At 43.3% G+C, this 27,838-nt stretch overlaps 1 protein-coding gene across 19 annotated transcripts in view; it reads right to left on the bottom strand.

Annotated features, from left to right (window-relative positions):
* The window catches only part of rapgef2 (Rap guanine nucleotide exchange factor (GEF) 2), a 96,923-nt gene that overhangs the window by 12,649 nt on the left and 56,436 nt on the right, over positions 1–27,838 (bottom strand). For 7 of the 19 annotated variants that reach the window (XR_004615324.1, XM_034598985.1, XM_034598986.1 and 4 more), the window contains 9 exons: positions 25,259–25,276; positions 9,906–10,037; positions 4,994–5,171; positions 3,429–3,565; positions 2,481–2,639; positions 1,778–1,930; positions 1,464–1,628; positions 1,204–1,311; positions 891–1,094 (listed from right to left, as the gene is read on the bottom strand). Coding sequence is in view for 18 of the 19 variants with exons in the window: in XM_034598985.1 (XP_034454876.1) it covers positions 891–1,094; positions 1,204–1,311; positions 1,464–1,628; positions 1,778–1,930; positions 2,481–2,639; positions 3,429–3,565; positions 4,994–5,171; positions 9,906–10,037; positions 25,259–25,276 (1,254 nt within the window). In the remaining variant the exon portion in view is untranslated. Of the gene's footprint in view, positions 1–890; positions 1,095–1,203; positions 1,312–1,451; positions 1,629–1,777; positions 1,931–2,480; positions 2,640–3,428; positions 3,566–4,993; positions 5,172–9,905; positions 10,038–17,136; positions 17,630–25,258; positions 25,277–27,838 lie in introns of those variants that run through there. The other 12 variants (XM_034598990.1, XM_034598991.1, XM_034598992.1 and 9 more) reach the window with 7 other exon arrangements.

Genomic DNA, 27,838 nt, shown 5'->3' with positions numbered 1-27,838 from the left:
GGGCGGCGCCACCTTCAAATTGTCTCGTCTTGGTCTTTACAGCTTGACCTCTGTATAAGGGCCGGATATTTGCATTCAAACGCAATCTGCCAACCAGGCTTCGCCGCTTCCTCTTTAGTGGGAGAGGAAGTCACCTTTGACTGTAAGTTAAGCATTGGCTACCCTCTGCGAGTAAAGACTGACTAAATATTTGTTTTGGGATGAGAAGCGATTAGAGAGATGCTGAGGTTTACTACAGAGGGACTAATGCTCGAGATGTGAGATTAATACTCTCTTTAAAACTGGAGCTCTGAAATGTTCTGAGTTAACGACGACAGTAACCGAGGCTGAATCTGAAGCGTCTAAAGAAACCTGAACGTGTGAGCGGGTATGAGAGAGTGAATGCTTCCAAACATGTCAGCTTCTCTGCTTCCTTTTGGGGAAACAGCTGCAGGGGATGTTTGTGGAGTCAAGAGGGCTTAACTCGCATCCAGACACTCTCAAGATGGTTTCAAGGATTAAGAGACTTTGCTTAAAGCCATGAGGACGGCCGAGTGTGAAAACGGTTGAGAGTTTCGGTTGCGAGGAGAAAGCCAACACGGGGGGCGCCCGCTGCTACTGGCAAAATGTAAAACCGGTTTCACAACAAGAATTCAATTCAAATGCGGGTCTGTGACAGGAGGGATTTCTCCTCAGTTTTAGACGACTGTGGGAAAGGTTTTTAGAGACTGCTGAACTTTAAAAAGTTGGAGGTTATGTGCAGCTACACACACGCAACACTAAAATTGAAAAAAATCTAATCCCAGAACTGTATATAGTGACTGATAAAGATGGTGACGTAGAGGAAGTTACGGAGGATGGTATCAGTGTCCTTAAATGATATGCAAGGTGTTAAGGTGAAGATTTCTTACCTGATCTCCACGCTTAAGGCCGACTTCTGCAGCTTTGCTCCCGGACTCCACGGCATCGATAAAGACGCGAAAACCTTTCTCCTGACCTCCGAGCAGGCTGAACGCCAGAGGAGAGTCCCTGGACGGCTTGGTCAGTGTCACCAGCCGCGGCTTGGCTTTAGCAGCACATGCTATATTTAACAGTCTGAGGTGCCCACACATTTTCTGGGAGAGGGAAAAAAACAACACACAGATATGAGAAAAGTGACACAAATTGACAAAATACAATTTCGCACCTTCAAAATTTTCCACAAAGTGGATTTGTAACACTTACTTCTTTCTCCAGATTGCCTTCAAACTCCTCCAGAAAGTGAGTCATGGCAGGGTCACCCTCAAAGTCATTGAAGTGATTGTTTACCCACAGCAAGACTACCCGTGTAACCTGGAGCAATCACATGATCGGCACAGGTCAACATACAGTTTACTGGTTGAGTGTTATATTGCTATATTTTCAAGGGTAAAGCAATTTACTCATTCATTCAATTAATTGCAGTATTTATTGTTTAATAATTGTATTATTACTTCTACCTGTACCTTGTCCCTGAGACTGGGGTCATGGAACCACTCCAGGAGCTTCTTGCCCACGACCATGGGGCTGGAGAGGAAGGTCCTGTAGGTCAACAGGAAGTCCTCGATGTACGTGGGGTCCACCACCGAGTGCTCCTCCACTAGGTGCATGGTGAGACGCTCCGGCGTGCCCTGAGGTTTAACATTGAAACATTATTTTTATATAATAGAGGTCTGGTCATATATTTTTAGACATAATCCCTCAGATATCTGATGCTAAACCGAGCACTCCTGACAGTTTTTTGGGATTAAAGTAAATTGACTGATGGTAGATTATTCACCTTGATTACGATGTGTCCTTTCCTGGTGCCGGTGCGATCCAGCTCGCGGTGTTCCTTCACCATGACGATCTCACCTTCCTCCTCGACCTTCTGCATGTTCTTCTCCACCTGGTTGAGGATGCAGCAGTAGTCCTGCTGGGCTATGCACACAAACTGGACAAGACCAGGAAAAACAAGCGTTAAGAGGCAGATTTGACTAAGTTTGAAACAAAAAAATCATGTTAATTCCTAATCTCCTAATCTAGTATCATCTCTTGATGACAGTTTAAGAATTAATGATCATAAATTAATGTCCAAATGAAATTTAAACAGATAACAGCTGAATAGAAATAAATTCTGCCTGGCAACTAAAGGATTTTCCATGGCAGTAAATCACAAATTAGGAGCAGAGATTTACTTATTCAAGTGCCTGTGATGACCTAAGTTCCTGAAACTTTTCTGTGTTGTTACTTTCACTGCTTCATTCCCATTAAGCATACTTGCTCTTTACATGTGCCGACTGAGTCGCTTTCAAAATATCTGGGGGATGCTACTGTCCAAGAAGATTTGAGTTCCATGAGTGCCAACACCTTTACGTCAAGTGGCTCTCAGTGACAGCAGGGGTCATGCCATGATTTTCACACCAAGATGAAAAGGAAATTGACCCGATAACCTGAGCAGTGGAAGAGCTCAGTGGTCCTGTACAAACATATTATTATCCTACCTGGCAGTCGTCCACCTTGGTCTTCATCACACCCTTCATGTATTCCTTCTCCATGGTCGGTGACACCCCAAAGCTGTTCCCCATACACAGGATCTCCGTCCGGCTGTCGGGATACGTCACTTCCACCGAACCGTTGAGAATCACTGACCAGGAATCCAACTGTACAAAAACACGAGGAGATGGTGGTTAGACGTTAGAAGAAGAGAAGAGAGCACGGAATGAAAACAACAGAAGGAGAAACAGTAATAATGATGAAATAAATAATACAAATGTTCCTAACAGCTGTTGTCAATGAACGACATAAAGTTATTAATCAAAAAGAACCATATGCAGTAACTACACAATGCTGCTGCAGATGGTTTCTAACTTTCCTCTGAAGGATACAGTGATAGCATGGGAATAATAAATCTGTCCAGCAAAACACAACTAAAATACATTACAATGCACTAGAAGTATTGTTAGAAGTCGTAAATGCTTGATTAAAAAGAGGATACTCTTATTTTTCATTAGCTGGGATTGTTTTAAGAATTCCTGAAAAGCTGACCCACATTTTAAAGACTCACAGCTTTAAAGCCGACAGCGACTCCGTGAACCTTGAATTCCCTGTGACTGGAGATTTAGTGTCCAGGCCTTCGAGGCAAGTTCTCCTCTCTATTGTTTGAGTGCATTATAGCAAAACGATCAAATTGTCTCCATTGATATGCTCTGACCAGAGAGAAGGAGAATAAGTGATGCCTGCTTTAGTTGCCTCAGGGAGCCCAGAGAGGCCTGGTGATAAAGAGATGTCGGCCGTTCAAGTTTAATAGAGCAGAAAAACATCAAATGGAAAAATAGAGATTCATTGGCGTGAAGAGGTGAAACTACTGTGCAGTTCAAACACACACACGAAGGCAAGACAATGTCACAAGACCAGGCTTATTATGTGGATAAATGTGGAGCAACACACACCTCCTCTCCATCGTTGAGAACGATGGTGCCGGCGCGTTCCACCACAGCAAAAACCATGACGGCGCAGAGTTCCCTCCTCACTGACATGGTCATGTTTGCAAACGCTGGCAGTTGATGCATGAACTCCAGTAATTGCTCTGTGTGGGGGAGAGAGGAGAGGAGAGACAGCGGAGTGAGTGGAGGGAGGTTAGGAAGAAAAAAGAAAAGAGCAAACAGAGTCTTGACACCCAGAGGGGAGAGAGAGAGAGGACGTGCAGCACTCTTGGCCCGCCCGCCCCCGTCCTCACTTCCAGCCTAGAAGGCACGAGCTGCAGGCTGAGCATCAAAATGGATCATCACCACAATGAATAGCCAACAGAGGAATCATTATCTGGAGAACATCAAGCCAAATATCAATTCCATTGATATAAACTTTCAGGGCGAGCCAAGAATAATCGCTGACACTTCGCTCCGTGACCCCTGTGTGAGTTCACTGGAGACACTGAACCGCGACAGAAATCAAACTGAGTGCTCCGTCAGCGGTGAACAGGTTTAAAGGATCTGCTCACACAAATGACCCCAAAAAACCACATTTTCACACACATCTAGAATCATCTCACAATCTCTAGACCTATCTGGCAATCTCTAGATGCATCTGAGAATCTCTACAGCTGTCTAACAATTTGTAGTGGCATCTAATAACCTCAAGAGATATCTATTAATGCAAATAGTAGTGTTGTAGTAATGTTTCTGTGGATCTTTTCATTCTTTTAAATGTATTTTCTACCATCAACGTCTCCCCCACTGGCTGGCCAGCGGCAGTCTGGCGTTTAGGCTGACCTGTGCTTGGCATGGCAACAGCGTCGTGTGTGAAGCTGTGGAAGCACTGAAAGTTTAATGTGCTGGGAGAGGTGAGGCGAGAGGATGTGCCGGAGTGACCTAGAAAAGCCTGCCGGCAGAGGGAGGGGGGGCATCAGCAGAGAGGGGGGGAGGGGGTTGGCACTCGTTGTTACTCTCTCTACATTCAATGCATCATCCTCCTCCAGTCCACATCTGTAGCTAAGCTCTAAGAGTGTGTACTCTACTTTCTTTCCAACATGCCTATCATTATCATTGGAGTTGAGTCATCGTAGCTTTCAGGGATATGATACTGCAAGCCTGATGTGGCTTTGAGAATTACTCGAAAGCTTGGGTTGTAAACGAGAGCAGTTCAGACTTCACACGAATGCAAATTTGCTGTGACCGATTTAAATAAGAAGGGAGGGTGTGGTTTTCACACAGAAAACTGAATTTAGCGTAAACTGGGACGAGTGCTGTCCCAGTCGTTTCCCCATTTGGTCCCAGCTGAGAGCAGCTCTGTGTTTTTCGGTGACATCTTCAAATCCTATCATTCTCTAAAGAAGTCTTGCGAACACTGCACTCTCAGGTTTGCACAGAAATAGACTTTTTAAAATAAACTGCACCGCAAAGCCAAATAAATGCATTTGCAATAGTGGTATTTATAAGCTGCAGCTAGACGTAAACACTGTTGCTTATTCAGTATGTTTGAAAATTTGTGGCTTTAGAACTCCTGACTGGGCGCTCACCTATATCATCATCGGTTCTGTCCATCGGGTCCTTCTCCAGGCAGTCACGCACAATGTCCCGGCTCATGAGGGGGTCCGACGCTCGCTCGATATCCTCCTCATCGTCGTCCTCCTCGGAGTCCACAGCGGTCTCCGGCAGGCCACTCAGGTCCATGTCACCGGGTTCGTTCTCTGTGGCCTACGAAAGGGGGAAACAAACAAGGAGTTAGTCATTGATTATTGATTAACATAGAGGGATTTCTCCATCCAACGTCAGCGGTTGGCAACATACAGCCGGCTGTAAACACAACCATCGGGTCAGAGTTTGAATCTATGCAAGTGTCTTTGAGCAAGACAACAAATCACCCACATGTTAATTTCAAAAGCTGGTAGCTGCTGCCAAAGCCAGACACCAAACTCACGATCGACTTTACAAACTACAGAGCAGAATTTGTAAACAGCCAGTGGATGCAGAGGAGCAGGCACATACACACTGCGGAAATCACACGACGGTACAAACATCAGCTGCGACACACTGCATTTCCCAAAAAAAAGACCATCTGAGAAACTGCAGATTTGAGCCATTTCATGAAATTGATGAGAGGTATTCAGTGATGTATGAGAAAAACAGTCATCAACACTCCATACCAAACACTCTGCCGTGCATGGAACCAAGCTAATTAACTCCTAACTTCCCTCTCTTCTCCTCAGCAAACTCCACCGCCTGCCTCACAGCCAGATCCTGTTCTTTGAAAGCACAAGATGAAACATGTGCGGAACCAGTAAAATCAACTAAGATGAGAAACGAAAGCAATGCAAATACTTGTGCATGAGCAATAGCGGGCTCCTGCTATCATCAAAGAAAAATACTTCTGTAAATGACAGAGGGGCCACATTGCCTGGTTCCAAACATGAAAACCTCTCAGAATAAACCAAAGCAGTGATACAAACAAGCATCTGTGCTGACGACCGACCACAGCGAACCCTCTTACCTCGGCGTAGTCGAGCTGCGTAATAGAAAGCGAAGAAAAGGTCGTCTTTACAAACTGTCCACAAAATCCAAGAGCCAGACGCATCTTCACCTCACAGACTGTCAGTCGGCTGTAAATTTTTCAAAGCCCTGAGTCCCAGTACCCCGTCTCTCACCGAAACCCTATGTCATTTCTCTTCAAATGCCATGTGAAAAGGGCTCATCAATGATTCAGGCCAGTGTCTGAGTGGCCATTGGGGCGTCACCAGCGCACACACACACACCCAGGCGGGTGGGGCAGGGACAGGGTCTGCACAGATGATGTGGGCGTGGACACACACAGATCGAGAAAGGAGCAGGGAACAATAAAAGCAGTACAGCATATCTGAGCTTGAACCAAAATAAAGAAACTAAAAGATATATTGCATCAAAAGCATCTGCGACAAATACGCTCTGTCCAGAAGTGAAAATGGATTTTCTAAAAACAAAATCCAGTTGTACATTTATTGCAAACACACTCGACAGGTTCACCTTTTATCCACAGAACATATATTACAGAACAAACGGACATACACGTCATAGTATTCAACTTGGTACAAAACAAACGCTCAGCCTTCCACATGGAGACACCTTGTTAACGTCTGTGAGCCGGCGTGCTGTATTTACACAAAGGTCGCTCGCCTGTGCGTCTTTGTATTCATGCAGTCTCATTTCCGTGTCATGTATACATCAAAAATCCATAAATATGCAGCGAGCATTAAGAGTCTGTAGGCGAGTCAGGTGCTGTTAATATTTCATCAACGCTATTCTTGGATCAATGCTTTCAAAGTCCTGCTGAAGGACCAATTTCATGATTTATTCAGACACAAAACAGTGCGCCATGTTGGCAGTGACGTGGGAGCGACTCTTCATGTGGTGCTTCACTGGTGGAGGCCAGCGGTGGCTGTTGAGATCAGAGCAGCCCAGAGGTTTAAGTATTCAGTGCTTTCCATTAAAAAAAACTCCACACCCGCTATCTGCTCAGCAACTCTTCACACCATCACAGGCTAAATGCTGAAAACTGTGATGAAAACGACGATTAAACTTTAATACCAACATGTTTCTGTGTACCAGCGACTTCCTGTGGCCTCAAGTGTAAAGAGCCAGGCCTCCTGTGATGTGTTTATTCCAAAAACATCCCCAGTGAGGACCACAAACATGTAATCTATTACATTTTATTATTAATTCTGAAACCTGCAGGGTGCAACTTAAACCAACGATAAAAAAGTAATGTTGCATAAAACAAACAGTTGGAGGAGTCAGGCCGGATGTGATTTAATCCTCAATTACCAAGTTTTAATGATTGGACATTCAAATTTTGTGCGCTGAATCTATCTGTACTGATAAATGACGACCAATCTTCTTTATTTAACTTCTAGCATTTAATCGTCATTAGTGGTGGAGCAGTAGTTACCTTAAGAGGTTGAGATAAATTGTTTTTTGACAAGCGGTCACTCACAAGTAAACACTGGAATAACTGCCCTCATGAATCTTTCATGAATTGAACTAGGGATGTAATCAATGATTATTTTCATTATAGACTAATCTGATGATTGTTTTCTGGATTAATTGATGAAATCTTCTGAATAAGAAATGTCAGAAAATACAGTTTGACACACTCAAATAACTTCTTTTGTCACCATCTGTTCAAACCCCCCCAAATTGTCTCTTTACCATCATGAAAAACAAAGCACAGCAGCAAATCCTCATATCTAAGGAACTCAAACCAGCTCATTTTATGCTTTAAAAAGGACTTGAATTATTACAGGATTGAAGCTGAATACACACAAAAACACAGCAAGGATACGTGACAAGAACTTTCGTGGTAGAGGTCGCACAAGGACACACGCACACGCACACACACACACACACACACAGCTCACCAGTGAGCTGAGAGGAGAAATTTTATAGACTGTGACAAGCAAGAAAAGATTAGGACTTCGAGGCAAAGCAGAGCTACAGCGAGGTGTTTGAGTAGAACCGGTAAACAAGAGCAAGGAAAGAGGTTTTTCTACAGGTTAGAGAAAAGCTGTGTGTGCAGGGATCCAGCAAACGAGGATAAATGGGACAGTTGTGTGTGTGTGTGTGTGTGTGTGTGTGTGTGTGTGTGTGTGTGTGTGTGAGATTCAGAGACAGAGATATCAAGGGACTGCCAGAGAGCTGCTAGCAGATGGCTATAAGACCAGGATCACAGACTGGGGACAGTAGAGCCTGTTCAACCTGCCCCAGCCAGCGACAGCATGGCCGAGCACACACACTCGCACACAATAACACTCACACACACACACACAAAGACTCGACAGTAATGCTCACTCATACCAGCCCCACACACACATGCAACTATACAGCTGCATTTAAACAATTTAACGCCCCTGCACACACAAACACGAGCCAGGAATCAGTCTGAACAAAATGAAGGGATTCTGACTGATGCCCCTGAGCACAGTCACAAGCACACAGACAAACAAGCACACACACACACACACATAAATAGGCTCACAGCAGGTGACGGCACTGGGAGCCAATGGGGTGGGTGTGCTATGTTAAGAGGATTAGTTGCAGGGTTTGGGGCACGTCCACAGTCACGAGAATTTGTGTTTGTGTGTGTGTGTGTGTGTGGGCGTTCTTCTGAGCAGTATCGTGTTTTAGTTACCACTGTTGAAGCTGGCGGACCAGTTTATTTTTTTTAACTGACATTAATAAGTGTTATATTTTCATTATCATTCCAGCAATGCTAATCTGATTCTGTCTAGTGGCCTATAGCTTTTTTTGGGGGTTATTTTACCATAAAATTGCAAGTCAAGAAATGGCTTATTATGCTGCTTATCTCGTGTTATGAGTACTTAATGAGACTAATATCAGTTTGACCCTCTTACTTAATCTATCCACTAAGATTATATATTATTACCACATTATACTAGAAAATATATTGTTCAACTACATGCTCCCTATTTGGTTACAACCCAACTCTCCTATAGACAAACATGAGACCATGAGAGTTAGATGAGAAGACTGATACCACTCTTGTTTTTGTACAGTAAATATATAAAGCTGAGTCAGCTATGAACAGCTTAGTTTAACTTAGCATAAAGACTGGAAACAGGGGGGGAAACAACAGGTGTAGCACAATTTTGTTTAATTTGTTGAAAACATGTGCCATTCAAATCAAATATGCTGAGCTAAGCTAACTGGATGCTCGTGGTATGAGTGGTATCATGTAACTTCAGGCAAGAAGGAGAATAAAGGTATTTCCCAAAGTGCTGAAAGATGTTTTTTAAAGCTGTTTCCAGACATGAACCTTGGAAAATGTCCTGAAAATTGGGTCTGAGCAATTTTCTTTTACATATGAAAAGCGGAGCAGAAGATTTTCTGCATCAGATGCGTTCACAACAACAACAACAGGAAAATGTCTGAAACATTCAGGTGAGGGACGGCACCAGAGAAGATCACCAGCGTCGAGTCTTATCACCAAGAGGTCTCGAATCTTTTCGTCTTTCCAAGTTGACATCATCGGCTTCTTCTACGTGTTTGACATCTTTTTCAGCCCAAGATATATTTAGTCTGTTTGTTCGTAACATGAGAGAAACATCATGTACTTGCATGTACACTTGCTCTCTCTAAATTTTCCGGACATTTTCCTGTTGTATTCTCACATTGACTCACCCGGACATTTTACGAGGGGGCAGGCAGGAGAAGAACATCCGGAGCATCTGACAGTTCATGTCTGAAAGCAGCTTAAGATACTTAATGTTTAAGAGTGTAAATAAACAACAACATTAGACACCAAACCCGAGCCCAACAGATGGAACTTCTTTATTACTCCACCTACTAAAAAACTACTGCACCTACTCAACTATCCAGGGGAGTCCAGGTGGGGGATCCAGCACCAAGTTTGGGTGTGGGGGGGGGGGGGGGGGGCCTTACCTGGTAAATGTCTGACAGGCTGCTGCTTCCAGAGTCGCTGGTGATACTACATCCTGAGTGGCTGGAGGAGACGTGGGTCACCTGTGGGTGCAAGCCGTCGGCCAGGTGAAGTCGGCTGAAGTCTGCGGGGAGCTGCACGTACACACACACACAACATACACACACATGGTCAGTATCATCCAGCCCAGCAACCACCACTGGTCACTCACACTGACACTCACTGACTGCCAGGCCTTAGCGGCACGTTGTTCTTCGGTTTGACTGGAAATATATCGTGTAGGAACCGTCTACTATGCTTGGATGATATTCCATTTTCTTCCCTATTTTATATTTGAAAAGTCTCATGAAATATAAAATGTTTTGGTGAAGCGGACATTCAGTTAATAGCTGTTTTAATGACAATGGATTTCCTGCAATTGCTTTATACAAAAACTATAAAACGGCCCTGTAAATGTTAATTGCTAAAGGGTAGAATAAAAATGATTTTTCCAATTGTTGTGATTACTCATTGTTAACAGAACTAAAACATTAATTACTCCCACTGCAAGAGCTCCACTCCGCCGCTTACACATAATCTACAATGAAAGCAAAAGAAAAGGCAGAAAAGACAAGTTGTTAATTTAATAACTCGACTTTATGGATCCGTCAAAAAAACCTTTATCAGGTTTAGGACAATATGGGACTGAAAAACAGGCCCCTCCGCTTCAACCCCCCTCTGTATGTTGGTTAAAGAGCTGTCGGGTAAAATCACAAATCAGAAAGGGGAGGTTTAAAAAAAGGGGGGGAATCTAAAGAGTCTAAAATCGCTCTTAACTGACAATAGAAAGATGCCAAAAACTGAGTGACACATTTTTTCCTCTGACAAACCAGTAGATATCGGCGGTTAGCCATTAAATACGCAAGAGCTGCTTTCATGAACCGAGCAAACGAACAAGAAGTGCTGCATACATTAAGGAAATACCCCAATTAAAGCAACTTGGATAATCTGAACGAATACCAGGCAGTAATTGGGGGAAACCCTTCTGCGTGATTCGAAAGCCCCACTGTAATTAGCCATGTTTTGCGCCAAACCCCACGTCGCTATGGAGAAGAACCTGAGATTTAAACTACATCACAAACCTCCTGCTGAAAGTATGGGAAGGAGATGAATCAAACAAAAGTACGGCTGTTAGTACGGTGACTTTTTTTTTAATGTTGTTGAGCTGAAATCATTGAGGAAAAAAGTTGGTAATCATTTAAAAGGTTTTCAATCAGTTATCAAGCAAAAAAGATCAACGAATAAATGTGTGTTTTCCTGCTTTTTTCTTTTATATAATTATCAATGATTATTTTGGGCTTTTAGACACAATAACCAAATAAATAAAAAGATGTCAGCTTAGGTTCTGAAGTATTTCTACTTGGCCTTTTACTGACACTAAAAAAACATTAACATTTTTATAATTTAATCTATATAAATGTTAAATATTATCAGTAACATTTTATTTCAAGTGATGTTTTATACATTATTCTATATTTTTTGGGTTGAAATTCATCATATCTGACAAGATGCTAGAGGGGTGAGCGATGAATTTAATCACACTGCGTAAACTGGTTCACAGGGTGTATGGATGTGAATATTTTATGGCTAAATGTTTTATTTACCAATATATATTTGATACTCAGCAGGGAGACCGCTCCGAACCCACTTTCAACTTCACTTCTGGCTGTGGCAGCTCATCAATATTACATTTTCACACCTAAAAGTCAAATGTGGCTGATTTAACTAGGTTGCCTCATCCGTCGTGCTGTTGGATATCAGAGCTGAATCTAAACATCTTGAGAGGAAGTTTACACACGCTGGATATTTTCAGATGTGGACAGACCACGGATTTCTTCCTTTGGATGGGAAAAAATATTAACTGAGCTTTGAATGCCAGTAAATAAAAGGTCAGAGAAAAACTTGATTATATCCTGATGTAGCTGTGACATTTGACGGCTCGTGTTCACCAACCAGGCTTTTTCCTTCTTTACATCCTGAACTGTGAAACCTGGAATAGTCTTTGAAGTAGAGTCGTCTGGGTGTCAGCATCATCCACCTCAAAAATGCACCTGGTGCTGTAAATATCTACACTGCCTCAGGTTGTTATGGAAATCGGTCTCATCAGCTGAAACAGTGTGAAGTCTCCTGGATGACAAATGGAATACACTAAGATAGAAATACGTACAAGGTTGATTAGCAGGTACACGGGTTCCAGCGATCGTCTGCCACTCAGCGTACTTTAAGGCTTAATAGAGTTGAGAGGGAAAGTGAATTATCAATGTGGAAAACTAGAATCCATGACTGATAGACTTCTCAAAATTAATGAGCCACAATAAAAAAAATTGACAACCTGAAGGTGTTTAAGTCACTAAATTAATTTAGCAAAAGTTGTTTTGACAGTTCTGAGCTGTTTGTTTGGGGTAGGATTAGAATACGAGACATTTCTATTCACAAAGAGTCTTCCTGCGTCGCTGGCGAGAGACCGAGGGCCAGACAGTGCAGCTCCTGTGGTACCGAGGTGTGATGTGATTACACTGTGTCAAAGATTGCCATCACGTTTAATTATCTGGCTGGCTGCACCAATCAAAATGGACGACCAGAGGGGCCAGTCAGTCACTAGCTCCCCCCTTGCTCTGGGGCTACCATTTTCCATCCCCTCGTCTGCTCGACTTCACCCTGAGTGCCTCCAGCTGACTCCTACATTATTATCTCTGGCTGGACAATATTGTGTTAGTGTGATGAATGTCTTTGTTTGGAAGTGGAGTGATAAAGCCTCTACAAATTTTCTTTTGATGACTTTAGGGACCTAAACGGATTATGGTTCAGTGCATTGCTCTCATATAACACAACCGGAAAAGTATGATGCAGTTGCCAAAGTAACCTGTAAAGATTTTGTCTCAAAAGGTAGCTTCTCCAATTTTAGGTTGACATTATGACACTGATGTTGGTTCGAGAAAGGGGCTATAAAAATGTGGTCAAACGTCATGATTGACAGCTGAGACTGACTCGTGATTGGTTGAGCATCTGTATCGGCAGGGACCGCAGCTCCACACTTAGATCACTACAGACTCTGGCTATAAATGAAACCAAAGACTCAAGAGTCATCTTTATATACAGTCTATGGGCTCAAATTAACTGCTCATGCTTGCTAGAAAACTACATTACCCAACATCCTTAGCCTAAAAAAAATATACATATATTCCTGATCCATTTTGAAGATTAACATCAAGTGTATTCTGTCATTGTTAACATACTCTTAACAATTTGGTTGCACACTCAATAAGTGGGAGGGCACTGGGGCTAAATTAATTGAATATTCTCATTATTGAGTACAAGACCAGTCATGTGGAGTTGTGTCGATAAGGCCTTCCAGCCGGGCACTGGAGTGGTCTACATGTCAATAATAATATCCCCACTGGTTTCCACAACCAGCTCGGAAACGTCCCAATAATAACCCCCCCCCCCTTTGCCCTTTGTATACGTACAAGCCCCTCCCCCCGGAAAGAGAGAGAGATAAAGGGACGGCAGCAAAGAGGGATAAAGGGAGAGGATAATAAACACTTAATCCTTTCACTCCACTCATTTAGGTCATCCGTCTGTTGGTCAATAAGCCAGGGTACATTCAGTCTATAAGCATGTGGTCCATTGACCTCCTTGGCCCAACGGCATGTAAGATATTGGGGCAAGATGGATGCCAGCACAACAATAATGACATGCACCCATTAAGCTTTTCCAATCAGTGGCACAAGAACACGGCAATACATGCACCATGCATTGTTACCTCCAATTGATCTACAGAGTCTGAAATAACAGGTTTCTTGAAATCAGGTTATAATAGACTCAGCATCAACCACAGCTCTCAACATTCAGACCATCATCCTACCTTATATCGTCCCCTCTGTGCTCCTGTGCTCCAAATTCAGCACTCTCTCTCAAACAAATGAAGTGAGCTCTGCAGAAGCGCGAGTCGAGAATGCGTACAATCAGCTGTCGCAGGAGGATTAAGCATCGCTCTAATGCTCCAGCCACAGCTCTGCCTACATGTGAGCAGATGTGGCGCTCCTTAAATTACACTGTAGACCTAATGACCTAGATTGCTGGGTGGAAGCCCTGGGTGGAAGCGCTGGCTGGCTCTCAATCTCTTTACCGCCTTTAGATGCCCGGGGGGTGAATCTGTGCTACGACACTAGCTGTCCAATGCTGCGGGTGGCCAAGCTCAGAAATCAACCCTGAGTGGCGTGCAAAACGTTGACAAGTCCCAAAAAAAGAAGCCCTTCTTTCACTGAACAAAGTTGAATAAAAGAGCTGGTTTATTGGATTTAGATTATTTAGCAAAACACAATGACAAAATAGTCTTCAGCTTCACAGCCTCTTAAAACATTTCTCATGGTTTTAATTCTGCTTGTTTAAAGAGACAACAAGCACATCTCAGAGTTTCCCCTGACCACGGTGGCAGTTTCTCGCTTTCCCGGGCCTCACGGATCAAAAGATTAAAACCTTTTCGGTAGGGTGTCCGATTAAATGGGTCTGATATGCACTGTGGGCTTTCCTCTCCCTACAGCGCTGCCAGTCAGCACCACACAATCCAGCAGCTAGACAGGGGGAGATGACTATCTATAATGAGGAATACAGTCCACTAGACTAACTAGACGTTAGCTACGGTAAAGAGTATACGAGTGGAAGTGCAACAGGACACTAAATCTTCATAAAGTAGGTTTCTTTGCACAATGTTCATGTTATTGAGTTTTGACAAGATTATAAAGGATACAGATCATGAGATTTATGTGTTTTTCTTACATTTCAGGAAACTAAAGAAGCACAGGTTATATACAAAGACGGCCACCAGCGTCAAGACCCTGAATGCAACCCACAGATTTATTACCTAGGCCCAGCGAGGCTAAAACATTTGGGCGCAGGTCGTCTGTATATCACCATCAATTCAACAAAATGTTCAAAGATAAGGAGACGGCATTCACAGCCAGGTCCATAAAACCTGATAAATCAACATGAAATGTACTGTGATGGTGTGATTCAACATGTGCCTTGTTGCTGTCAAGGTAAAGTGCAGCTGTAGGAATGTAAATCACAGGTCTGCAGAGTTCTGTAAATTACATACATATTGCAGCCAATGGTCAAAAGCCTACTCTGGTGATGTCATTACTGTAATAGGATCTGGTGGCTGTTATTGACTTTGCCCATGGTGGGTTTCCTGCTGGGCTAAATTAATATTTACACAAACCCTCATTTATATGCTAAAAACAAAACAAACAATAAGGAATGAGGGGGGTGGAGGGAAAGATAGAGAAGAAAAACAGTGAAGGTCAAACGTTAAGACCTTTAACATGATTGTATATTAAAAGAAATCAAAAATATAAAAATACTCCTGTTTGTCCTGAGTGCAAAATACCGGATGTGGGCGACTGACACAAGCTGAAAGATGCCGATTGTTAAATGAGCCAAACTGAGATCGTTACACTCATGTTTCCCAATGTTTGACATAAAAGCTTAGTCTGATTTGACGTGCATGTGTGTTGGACTTTAATCAGGTTTTGGCTGCAGATATGATGGCATCCTGCCAGTGAAGGGTTCTTGAATTTAATGTGCTACTTGAAGGCAACTGTGCTGTTTTGCTTTTCCCTGTTAAAAGCAACTATAGTAACCACACAATAAGTGTTTAACGATACTTTAAGTGTATTTGTTATGTGTGTAGAGCTGCTACCAATCACTGGGTGCTTTTTGAGCTATTTATGGAAAACCAGTCCAATCAATGTTGAAAGATCTATTTCAGTTTAACAGTACCAGCAAAAAAAAAAAAGCCATACTTCACATACACTCATATGCTGTAAAAAAGGTTATTTAAATATGCACATATGTACATTAAGAAGGTCTAGAAATTGAGTCGTTACAACTGCAGAGACTACTATTGGCTCTTAGCCTATATGAGGCCTCACCAAGGGAACCGACAGCAGATGAAGTATAGCATCAACAAGTACCACATCTATTACTATTATAGGAATATTACGGTGATTCTTTAGGTCGGCGTCTGTGCTCTATGATCCAGTAACCGTCCATCAGTGTGATTTACAACCCTGCTGGCGTGTGTGTCTGTGTGGTCCCGGTGTGTGTGTGTGTGTGTGTGTGTGTGTGTGTGTGTGTGTGTGTGTGTGTGTGTGAGTGTGAGTGATGCCAGCAGCGCTGACAGGCAGCCGATCAATCCGTTCACCGTTCAAGTGCAGATCAGCTCGGGCCTCCATCTGCCGGAGCCGCCTCCAGCACCTCGGACAGCGCCACCGGCGACCAGAGGAACCCGGTGGGTCAGAACCTGAAGCGTCTCAGCTGCTCGCCACAAACAAGAGACTGACCAGAAACTGAAGGATTCATGCAACTGATCAGTGTGTTCTTGCAGGATTCACACGCCTGCAGCTCCAAGAGGCTAAAAAAGGTGGGATCACTGAATTTAGTGCAGCTTCATCTCTGCACACATGACATCACCTCTCCGACCAAACCACCCTGATCTATTACAGCTTTTACTGTTGTTCTTCTGCAATGCAAACGACATGTGGTGCAGCTGATTGGCTGGCGTGGTTAATGTCATCTTACGGACCTACAATCAAATATTGTCACCTCGGTGCGTCGTAAAACATAACGAGGGCAGAGACGTCGGTCGTTAAAACACACCTGCACCACCTGGTCCGCGCGTGCATGTGGGCGTTATTTGCACCGCACACACATGCACACACCTGCACACACCTGCACCACCGGATCCCTGCGTGCATGTGTGGTATGTTTGCATGACACTTAAATAGGGTTTTACCCCGTTTAATACCTGCTGCTATATTTTAATAATCCCCACGATGTGCTACGGGCCCATAAGCCCAATATAGTCTCCTAACATCGTTGTGCGCGTGTATGCGCGCGTCTGCTTCGAGTGACAGCAAGCACATGGCGGCCGTTTCTAGTACAACACACTGACACACATCGGAGGCTCGACGGGGCGATAACCAGCCTCCGATCAGCCCCGTCCAGGTTCCTGTCTCGCCCTTCCTCCGCCCTGCGTTCATTCATCTTCTGCAGGCTCGATAGAAATCCGATGCACATCCATTACACGGCCGGTAATCATATCTACTGGGTCATAAATGAGGGCGAGGGGAGGAAAAAAAACAGAAGAGGAGCGAGGGAGAGAAAACGATGCACGTCGATAGCGCTACTTACCGGGGTTTTATCTTGCTGGCTCGGGACTCCATTGCTGTCTGACGCTGCTAATGGTTTCATAATGAAAAAATGTTCGCCAGGTTAAAATCTAACATCCCGGAGCTGCTCTATGCTACGGCATGAACCCCCATCATATCCAATCCAAGCCCCCCCTGCCCTCTCCACTCCCTCGGCTGGCTGCACCGTCTTGTCAGTTTTTTTGGGGAGTATCCGCTGTTCCTTGGCCTGATTCAAGAGTCTCCACACCAGCGTTCACCTCCAGCCTCCCCGCGGAAATATCTTAAAACCCCCACGGATGAAGAGGAGGAGGAGGAGGGTGAAACAGAGAAGAAATATCCTCTTATCCAGGACGCAAGAAAAAAAAAAAAAACAGCTGCTTCTCTGCGCGCACTTGACAATCACATCCACAGCCGGAGCGCAGCAGCAGCGCGCCGATAATAAAGCAGAAAACAGGAGGAGGAGGAGGAGGAGGAGAGAAAAAAAAAGATGAGAAAAATGGCTGACAACACTTTCACTCTCACGTTTGCTTCCTCCGCCTCTTCACCCTCTCTCTCTCTCTCTCTCTCTCTCTCTCCCCTCCCTCTGTGAAGCTACACACACGCACATGCACGTCCAGCGCCTTTATGCACCATTAGATTATTCGAAGACCGAGACGCCTGCAGCCTCCACCGAAGTACTGTACGTTAAAACCCAGCGGTGTGTGTTTGTAACGGTAGCAGGAAGGGGGTGGGAGGAGGAGGGATGTGTGTATGTGTGTCAGAGGAGGGGGAGGAAGGAGGGATGGTGGCGGTGGCAGAGATGGGGGGGACAGGACAGGACCTCCTCCCTTGCCCAACAGTGATGCCATAAGAGCAGCCACTGGGCTCCTCTGGAGGGTTAATGGAGAGATGGGAAGAGGAGAAGGGCGTAGAGAGGCCGAAAGTGGAGGAGAGATCATGGAGAGATGAAAGGAGAGGAGGACAAAAAGAAAAGGGTTGAGGAATAGATGATCGAGGGATGGATGGGATCGAGGGAGGAGAGGGGGGCCACAGTGCGAGTAATGCCATTGTCACGCTCGCTCCGGCGCAAGAAAGCGGCTGGAGCCGGTTGGCATGGCAACCGCATAAAGTAAAAGCCATTTCCTGGGCGGGGAGAGGAGACAGAAACTGAGACAGAGGCACACTTCCTCTTAAGAGAGTGAGTAGGGAAAGAAAGACGTACAGACGGAGAGGAAGAGTGGCATCCAGTGAAGATGCAGCTGGAAGATAGAGGCAGAGGAGGAAGAGGAACGCGGAGACATGGCGGCAGTGATGTCACTCCGTCGCCGTCACTCAGCAGGGATAGCCATGGCAACTGGGCGAGCTCGAGTCCCCCGCACCCAATTCACCCACCCATCCAGCCCCATACACACCCTCCAGGGCCTTCAGTTGCTGTGGCGACGGAGGCAGCGAGACATGGCGAAATGAAGAGAGGGAGGGAGACGAGTGTGTTTGTAAGAGAGACAGTGAAAATAGACTCTGCCACTTCACTTTCACTCGACTGTAGTACAGCGAGCGGCAGCATCACTGACAGGGTTGCAAATAACAACTAAACAACACTCTGCTTTGTGAGAGCGAGACAGAATGTGTGTGTGTGTGTGTGTGTGTGTGTGTGTGTGTGTGTGTGTGTGTGTGTGTGTGTGTGTGTGTGTGTGTGTGTGTGTGTGTGTGTGTGTGTGTGTGTGTGTGTGTGTGTGTGTGTGTGTGTGTGTGTGTGTGTGTGTGTGTGTAGGCGACAGGCCCTGCCTCTAGAGACTCTGGATATTGGATTCAGAGACAGTCCCTTATATGAAGGTCTCCTGACAGACGGAGATATGAGGATGGAGATGCTTTAAATGACAATGACACATCACATCGAAACAATGCAGGTTTTAAAGTTTGACCAAGACAATAAACAACAGATCAGCAGATCAAAGCCACACGGCAAAATAGCCAGCACCTCAGTTCACAACCAAAAACACAAATAAGGCCTCAAAGTAACCGACTGGAGCCGTCACATATTATTCTATAGAAGATGAAGGAGCACATCGCCAAACAGTGTCACACCTCAAAAAAGTAGGACATCACATTTATTTTGTTATTTCCGTTGTTTGTCATTTGGCTGTCAAAGCACCGTCCTGCATTTTGTTCAGACAGTGCCGGGCATTTTCTGTCATCTTGCTCCATCACTGTTATTACTGTCATTTTGATGTTTTGATAAATTATAGACAAAACACTCATGGCTTTTTGTGCACAAAATAACTACAAGAAATAGGAACAGTTAAAACGTAATTTTAGCATCAAGGCTACTGGTCAGCATATCAATAGGAGTATCAGCATAATATTTAAGCAGTTTGATGAGCGTTTAAATCATTGACCTTTACCTCCGGCGAGAGGTTATGTTTTCATCAGATTTCCATAAAACTCGGTGGAGGGATGCGGTACAGGGGCGTTTTTCACCATTTTCCCAGGGAATAACTCGTGGATCTTCATGACAACAATCAAGCACATTTGGGGAACTGATTTAAGAGTTTGAGAGATTTGAATACAAGGGGGTTGTTGGGCCTTGGCGGAGATATGTGCATCCTAGTTTAAATTATGTATTAACCTACAATGCTTAAGATTCCCAGCTTCTCAAACTAGAAGATTTGCTGGTCTCTGGTTTAAGTAGTTGTATATTATATATTTAGGGGGTTCTGACTGTTTATTAGACAAAACAACAGCAATTTAAAGGTTTGTTTTCAGTATCTGCTATTTTGAAGACTAAACAATCACAAATGAATAAATCAAATGAATCCTTGGTTGCAGCCACACATTATTTGCATTGATTAAAAAGAATCATGATTCTATTTGTGATCTTCATGCATGATAAGGTTTAAATTATACAAAGAATTAAAAAAACACCCACAGAAATATATAAAAAATATTCTCCTTCCACAAGGATGCATGTTTGAAAAAGTCCAACAATCCCAACCAAACATCTGACACATTCATTTTGTGTGTGAGCTTTGTGTTACAGTGATATAAAGAGCCGGGCTGCTGTGCCTCAGACAATGCCTAGAAAGCAGCGTAAAACTGGCTGGCTTTGGAGCGGCTCCAGTCAAAGCAGTGGGGGGGAGGTGAGTGGGAGGTTGTGGTGGGGGCAGGGAAGCTGGAGACCCGGGTATGACATCACCTCTCCTGCCCCGAGCCATGATGTAATGTATCTAACAACAAAAAAAGGCTCAGGTGCTTCACTGTGCAGCCATTAACATCTACAACAATCACCGGGGGGGGGGGTGGTGGTGGTAGTGGAGAGGCATCATTACATCACCGCGGCAACGGGGTGTGCGTCTAGGGAATATCAAACCTTTCTGGCCAACCCCCCCTCTTGTTTAAAGCTTTCTAGGAACAAACAGGCCATTTTTTACTGACTAATCACAAGCTGAATGTATAGGCTAAAGAGGCAGGATGCATCGATCTTAGGGGATTGTGACAGTGATGTGAAAAACGCCACTTGAGAATAACACAAATGCACTCATGCTCAATTGCCCTGTGTGCTAAATGCATGAGGCAGAGGGGGGTGGAGCCTCATCTGCCATTTGTAAACAGTCTGTGAACCCGGCTGCTCCGAGCCTTTACGGCGTAGGACATGTGATGGCTTTTGTTTGCTGATGCGTAGCATTAAAACCATAAAAACCCCATTACGCTGCAGGATGACACCAGCGCACCACACAATGAGCACGCGCACACACACACAAACACACACACCAGCACACACTCACACAGGGGGTGATAGAAAAAGCGATCATTACATGGCATCTTCAAATTGTATCTACATCCTTCAACGTCTTTATACAACTCAGCAGAAAAACAGCGGAGGACCCAGCCGCACACATTTCAAGCATTTTGACACCGATATTGAGTCAACATGTTTTTCAGCAAACAACGTGAATAAAACGCTGCATTTTTTTTCTGCATCACAATCACAACACAGCGGAGATAAAACAGTATTTCAGCATCGTTAAGCAGTCACATTTACAATCAGGTGCATACTTGCAGTATCAAGCACTACAAACAGAAGCAAGCCAAACAACTCTGTCATATCTGGACTGCATGTGTGAGGTTCCCTTCCTTAACCAGTATTTCAGTCCAACAATATCCTTTGTGTCTTTCATGACCTCGCCGCATCCATTCTAGCTTGACAGCAAGAGAGTAAACACGGAGTGAAATACTGCGATAATACACAATGACCAGAGGGATGCTACTATAATACAAAATACACAAGTGTCTGAATACCTCAAGGTGTCTTTTCTTTGTCAGATTACACTGTTCATGACTATTTTCAGCTGCAGAGTAATACACATTTGGTTCATTGGTGAGTATTTATATGAGCATGATGGTGAGTATTTATACCAGCATGGTGGTGAGTATGTATACCAGCATGATGGTGAGTATGTATACCAGCATGATGGTGAGTATTTATACCAGCATGATGGTGAGTATTTATATCAGCATGATGGTGAGTATTTATATGAGCATGATGGTGATTGGGAAACAAAAAAAACAGTGGAGATCTATGGTACATATAAACTATATCAGCCTTTGGATACACAGACAATACTTGCTAGAAGGATCAATACATTTTTGGCAATGGTCTTTTAATGGGTTTTTGACAGTAATAAAAATAGAGTATTGATGATATCAAGAAAGGACACGTGAGACACAAAGGCATATATAGAATCAAGCAGTCTTAATCCCAATAAATTAAATTACATCTTGCAAAAGCAAAAATTCAGTTTCCAGTCTCATCTGACCTGCAGTGAGTGAGCAGTAATTCTTCAGTATCTTGCTCAAGCCAACTTCAACTCATGGACACACGCCGACTATTTCAGGATCAAACCCACTCTCATTTATTGATCTGTGTCTTCCCTCGATCGGCTGAATGTGTATGTAAGCCAACAGAAAGCCACATGCAGAGGAAACACAGCACTGCTGACTGCCAGCTAGGTGCATTAATCCCTGACACCAGTCCCATTTACAACACCTCTAAACACCATTGTTACAGTGAGAAAGATGCTCTAATGAAGAGACTGCGTTTTGCAGCCGCGTTGCAGCCCGTGGCATTATTTCATCTATCACGCTGATGTCACCTGCATGCTGCTCTGAAAAGAATGATGGCAGGAACACACGCAGCCAGGCGTGTTTCAAAAAAATGTATTAGCACGTGCACAGGGGGCAAAACATCTGCCGTACCCCTGCACCTGCTGCAAGGTGCACACATCAGAATGGGGAATAAAAAGAGATGCTTCTGGAGAAACAGTGGTTAGTGAGTAAGATTGAAAAGTTGATAATGAACAAGAAGTTTCCAGATCGGGTTATAGACTAACTGTGGAAGGTTATGAACTGGAAGTCTTTAACTTTACAGTCACGGTGGGGGAGGAGGTGAAGTGAGGGGGTCTTATTGTGTCAGAGTTTTAACCTTTGTGTTTCTTGCCCAATGTTCCCGTTTCTCTACATTTCATGAGATATAAATGAAAAAGCAGTAGATTTGAACCTTTCACACAAATAGGTATACCTGCGTTTGTTTGCCAGTATAAAAAAACCTTTGTTTTACAGACTAAACAATGGCTTTATGTATATAATATATCCTTGATTCTTAAGTTCTAAACATTTGGTTCTTTTTTTCCTTTTTATTTGTAGTTATTTATATTAACATTTATGGCTCAACTGTAAAATATCAAACGTTATTTCGTTGACAAAAGGGTTGGATAACGATGTATTAGATCAACCGAAATATATGTATTGGAATTTTTTTTACTGCATTGGCCCCAAAACCCTCGATAATTGGGATCTAAATAATAAAATATGAAGGTTTGATTTAAGTCTCTCTTCGCGTGTGCCAGACTACTGTTTCAAACTGAAGTAAAAGCACCAAACCACTGTGATCACCGTCTTCTATCATGTCTCGCTCAATATTAAGGTTTGTATATGACGACGGAAAACATTTTTTAACCCTTATTTACCCAGACGACTAAGACTACACATCGTTATTAATATCTCAAATATCTCCTGCAGCAGCTGCTTCAGCGCCGCACTGAACAGATCAAACAGTTCTGCTACCAATTGTTCGCAGAGATTGGGATCAGATTTAAGTGGCACAAACAACAAAAACACGCCGCGCTTTGTTATCCTCGCCACGCGTGCTCATTACCATCTAAATAAATGTCATCTGTCAACCCTTTTGAAAATACTCAGCTTTCAAAAAGGTCTTTGAATGTCAAAACTGACATGAAAAGCACATCAAATGTCAGTTAGTGTGTTCTGTAACACCGGATGAGAAATGAACCACAGCTGGCTGTAAATGAGTAGCTTGGTTTCCTCTGCGGCATGAGGCAAAGTTTCACCGGAACTATCGAGCTGAAAAACTCAAAACACCCAAAAATATCTGTTCCATTTCCATCAAAGCAAAACGTCTGATTTGTTGCTATGAATAACTATAAACACAGATTCTGCTTTTGGCGTCCGTGCTAAAAAGGAGATGGTTTGGAGAAGCAATGAAACAAATTCACTGCAACTCAAAATGCTTATTAACTGCATTAGATAATGTAGAAAATAAATGAAGTGAGTTGTGTTTCATCTATCACAATGTCCATGTTTGACAGTCAAGTCATTTTCACTGTCTTTGCTAATTAAAAAATACTGTAAAAGACCTCGAGCCGAAACAATTAGTTGATTAATTGGTCAAAACTAAATTAAACTGTTATTATTGAAATGATTGATTGAACCTTGTAAGTCAATTTTCAACCCAAATGAGTTGGATATTCAATTTATTTGCTTATTATCTTAGTTTTACAGTAAACTGAATGTGTTTATGAGAGAAGAAAGATAATTTAAATGAGTCAACTTGGGCTTTGGGAAATTGTAAAGGGCATTTATATTTTATGCAAATAAACATTAGTGAACTCATTGAGAAAATAATGGAACGATAGTGAAAACAAACAGCTGCAGCTCTAAAAAAAGCTCCTCGGAATAAATTTGAGTCGAAACAAAGATGAAGGAATGCAGGAGGCAAGAAAGCAATAATAATAAAGAGGTGTACAATGAACCGTTTGCGTTCACCGCTGCGGCGCCGACACAATGTCTATTCAAAACGCAGGCTTTTGTATCCGTGCACAGCTGAAGCAGAGCAGGTTGTCACAGAGGACAGCTCTAAAAATAGGAGCTCGGCTTTTCCTCGGCCGAGAGTGGCAGGTTTGCTCTCTGTGCTCTCGCATTTCTCAGCAGGTCTGACTACTCAACACCTTGAGCTCTGATCTTTTCCTACCGCTTCCTTGCCATCCATTTCGGCCTGGACATCGCAGGACTGCGTGACGACATACTGAAATACGACACGTCGGTTACAGACCAAGCGGAAAGGGGCCACGAATGTCAGACGTGTCTTTAAACAGCTGTTTGATGCTCGGATAAAGTACCTTTAAAAGCCATCATAATCAAACACTTAGCATATTAACAGCGCTATCGGAAGATCATCGCAACACTGACGCAGGACCAGCTAAAACCAGACACACAGCGGGACCAGCAACGATCCAAAGAGCCTAAAGACAAGTCAAGATCCTTATCAGGAGCGTCAGCAGTGTTTCAGACGCTACGCACCTCAATCAGCGTAATAGTCGCCATTATCTCAGTTTACAAGACCATAAACTGCACCAGAAGTGATGTTTATCATTTCTCTGTCATCACTCGCCAACGTGATTAGGTCTGTTCTCACAGGAGCATTTTTATTCTCTGATCCAGACCAAGATAATATGTATGGAAGCAAAAGATGGACTGATTTATGTTTATTTTTATCAGGGCTCTTTTAGAATAATTCAATTCGTGTTGTGCTGTTGGGGTGATGGAAGTTGGGTGTGGTGCCGGCTTCCCTCTTCTTCGCCTTATTCAACCACCAAGTGCCATCAAATGGAAGGAACTCATTAAGGAGGTCTACAGACACAACAAACGGGGGAACAGACACAGATAAACCCAACTGACAGAAGCACAGACACAGACGCCTAGAAAAGGCAGAAGACACACACACACCCACTCACTTTCACGCCGACATATAGTAAACACACAACAGACAACAGTGTTAATAGATACAGTACCTGAGGTTTATTGCATTCCTGGGAGCCAGAATAAGGAGAGAGCCATGGAGAGAAGAGAAGGAGATGAAAGTTATCAAACATGTCGCCTGCCAGTCGAGGAGGAGAGAGATTGCGGGTGAAAGCGTCACCGACATGTTGACATGTAGGAGAGTGACATACTTTCTACCGAATATAGGCTTGAGTCTGTGTTTTGTGTGTTATTTAAAACTGTTTTTGTGTTTTCCTTTTTATGAGTGAATGGATAGTTAGATTTGATGATTTTCTGATTAAATGAGTCGATCCCCGTTTGTACATTCTGCACCAAACTGAGTGAAAAAAACTTTTAAAGAACCGCCGCCACCCTGTGCTTTTTCTGTAGTAATTATATCTATGAAAATTAAATTTCAGTGAGCAATAAAAAAAACTTTATTCACAATGAAAACAAAGATCATATCAACCTCCTGGCAAAGTATTTCTCGTTGTTCTTCGACTTAGCACATTAATTAATATTCAAGGTGAAAATTCAACTTTCTCACCGCTCCTACTCAAGGACTGGTAGAGAACACACAGACACACGCATTATTATTATTCTGGCTGGCACACACATTTTTTTTTTTTTTTTTAGAAGATGCCTGCAGATTACTGAACAGACCACTTCATCCTCATTAACACTGCAGGACATTTTCAACCCCTAACCACACATTAATACTCCAATCAAGATGTGCTATGTTTAGTAGGTTTTAAATTCACCTTGAAAACTGGTTGAGTTACCTGAAACACATGAGACTATTTGGTGGTAAATGTGGAATTTTGGAACATTTTTTTTCCCTGATATTTGACCCAAGAGATTCAGCTTTGAACTGGAACGATCCCAGACAAACTGGGATGTCTGGTCACCGTAGATAAGAAAATCAATACAACTGCCCTGTCTGTATGCAAAAATATGAAGCCACAGCTAGCAGCTAGTTTGAAGATACAGGGGGAAGAGCTGATGTGGAACCATAAAAGAAACACAAATTGTCCTCTTTACCATTCGGTTTTTGTATAAGTATAACACACAGTATATCATGTAATTACTAAGGCAGAGCTAGTCTAGCTGTCCCCCCCCCCCCCCCATTTCAAGCCTAGGCTAAGGTAACGGGATGTTGCAGACATTGATTTTTCATCTTTCACCTTCCAGCCTTGGCAACATGTAAGATATGAAATCATCAAAATGCAACTTTAAAAAATAAACACATCAGAGAAACGGCTAACTTTACTTGTAGTAAGATCTTCAAGCCGTTTAAGTTGTCAGTAGATGAGTGAGCAATGTCATTGTCAAGGACACTCGCACAGAGCGCATGGTTGCCGGTGGACACATTGGCTGTTACAGGGATTAAACCTGTGACCCTCTGATTACAGGACGGCCTCCCTAACCACCAGGTAGCCCGGGTGGAGGGAAAGAGTGAAAGGAGTATTGATTGTCTGCCTCCTGCTGCTTGTATATTTATAGAACAGCTGTGTATGGGGCCTTGGATGCCCTCCTGGCCACAGAGTTAACCCAGAGGAGGAATAACACTCCTCTGCTTGGAGAGCTTGGAGTCGTGTTTGGAGCTGAGGAGGAGTTTAAAAGAAGCGATAGAAAGGAGGGAAGCAAAAAGACGACCGTGGGTGAAGGAGATTACTATAAATTACTACATTATAATTTGTTATGGACAAAGCATTCAGAAAACATGAAGCCTTAACAGAAGCAAATAGCACCATGTCATTTCAAACTGATTGACAGACAAAGCCCATAAGAGAGCGGCTGAGAGAGAGATCACAGTGGAAGTATGTGTATGCATGCGTGTGCATATTTATATATGTGTGTGTATGAGAGTGTGTGCGTACGTGGCTCGACAGCACAAATGGCTGTTGATATTTAAGAGCAAGATAATGCGCGAGATAAAGTGCAAAATGGAGAGGTGCTGAAAAATGGAGATTGCGAGCCTCTGCGAGGGAGAATATACAAAGATCAAGCAGTATGGGGTTGTGTGTGTGTTACAGAGAGAGACAGAGAGAGTGATGGTAGAAATAACCGGTGTCCACTGTGAACAAGGCGCCCAAGTGTTAACCCGCAGCTCTGAGCACACAGGACACATGTTGAATACTAAACACTGTCCTCTTTCACTGCCCTGATTTCACCAGGGCACGAACACATACATTTATTTTTACACGTCTGTCATTAGCTCTTTAAATCCCCGGGTTGTCATCTTTGCTTCTAATGATGAGAAACTAAAAAATTCAAGTCAAAACCACAAGTGCATGTTACTTCTCGAGCGTTTTAGATGACAGCTTCAACTGCATTACTGAAATCAAATGAGACGATACTTGGGGAAAGAGCATAACTTTCTTCAGTAAGTTATGGTGACATAATAACAGGAGGAACTTACTCATACTATAAATCAGAGGGGTTTTAATGTTGCCCAACAAGAGGGAAAATGAGGCGTGGTCTTCGACAGTAAATCTGAACAGTGCAGTTATGCCAAAGCTGCCGTCTTTCACCTTAGAGATATTGCAAAGGTCAATCCAATCCTTCCTGGACGAAGCTGAGACACTAATGCACACGAGAGAGCAGCTCTG

Source organism: Hippoglossus hippoglossus, chromosome 10, assembly GCF_009819705.1.
Source record: "Hippoglossus hippoglossus isolate fHipHip1 chromosome 10, fHipHip1.pri, whole genome shotgun sequence".
NCBI lineage: Eukaryota > Metazoa > Chordata > Actinopteri > Pleuronectiformes > Pleuronectidae > Hippoglossus > Hippoglossus hippoglossus.
The sequence above is the reverse complement of the archived record's forward strand: the minus strand, read 5'-3'. Positions and strand labels throughout refer to the sequence as shown.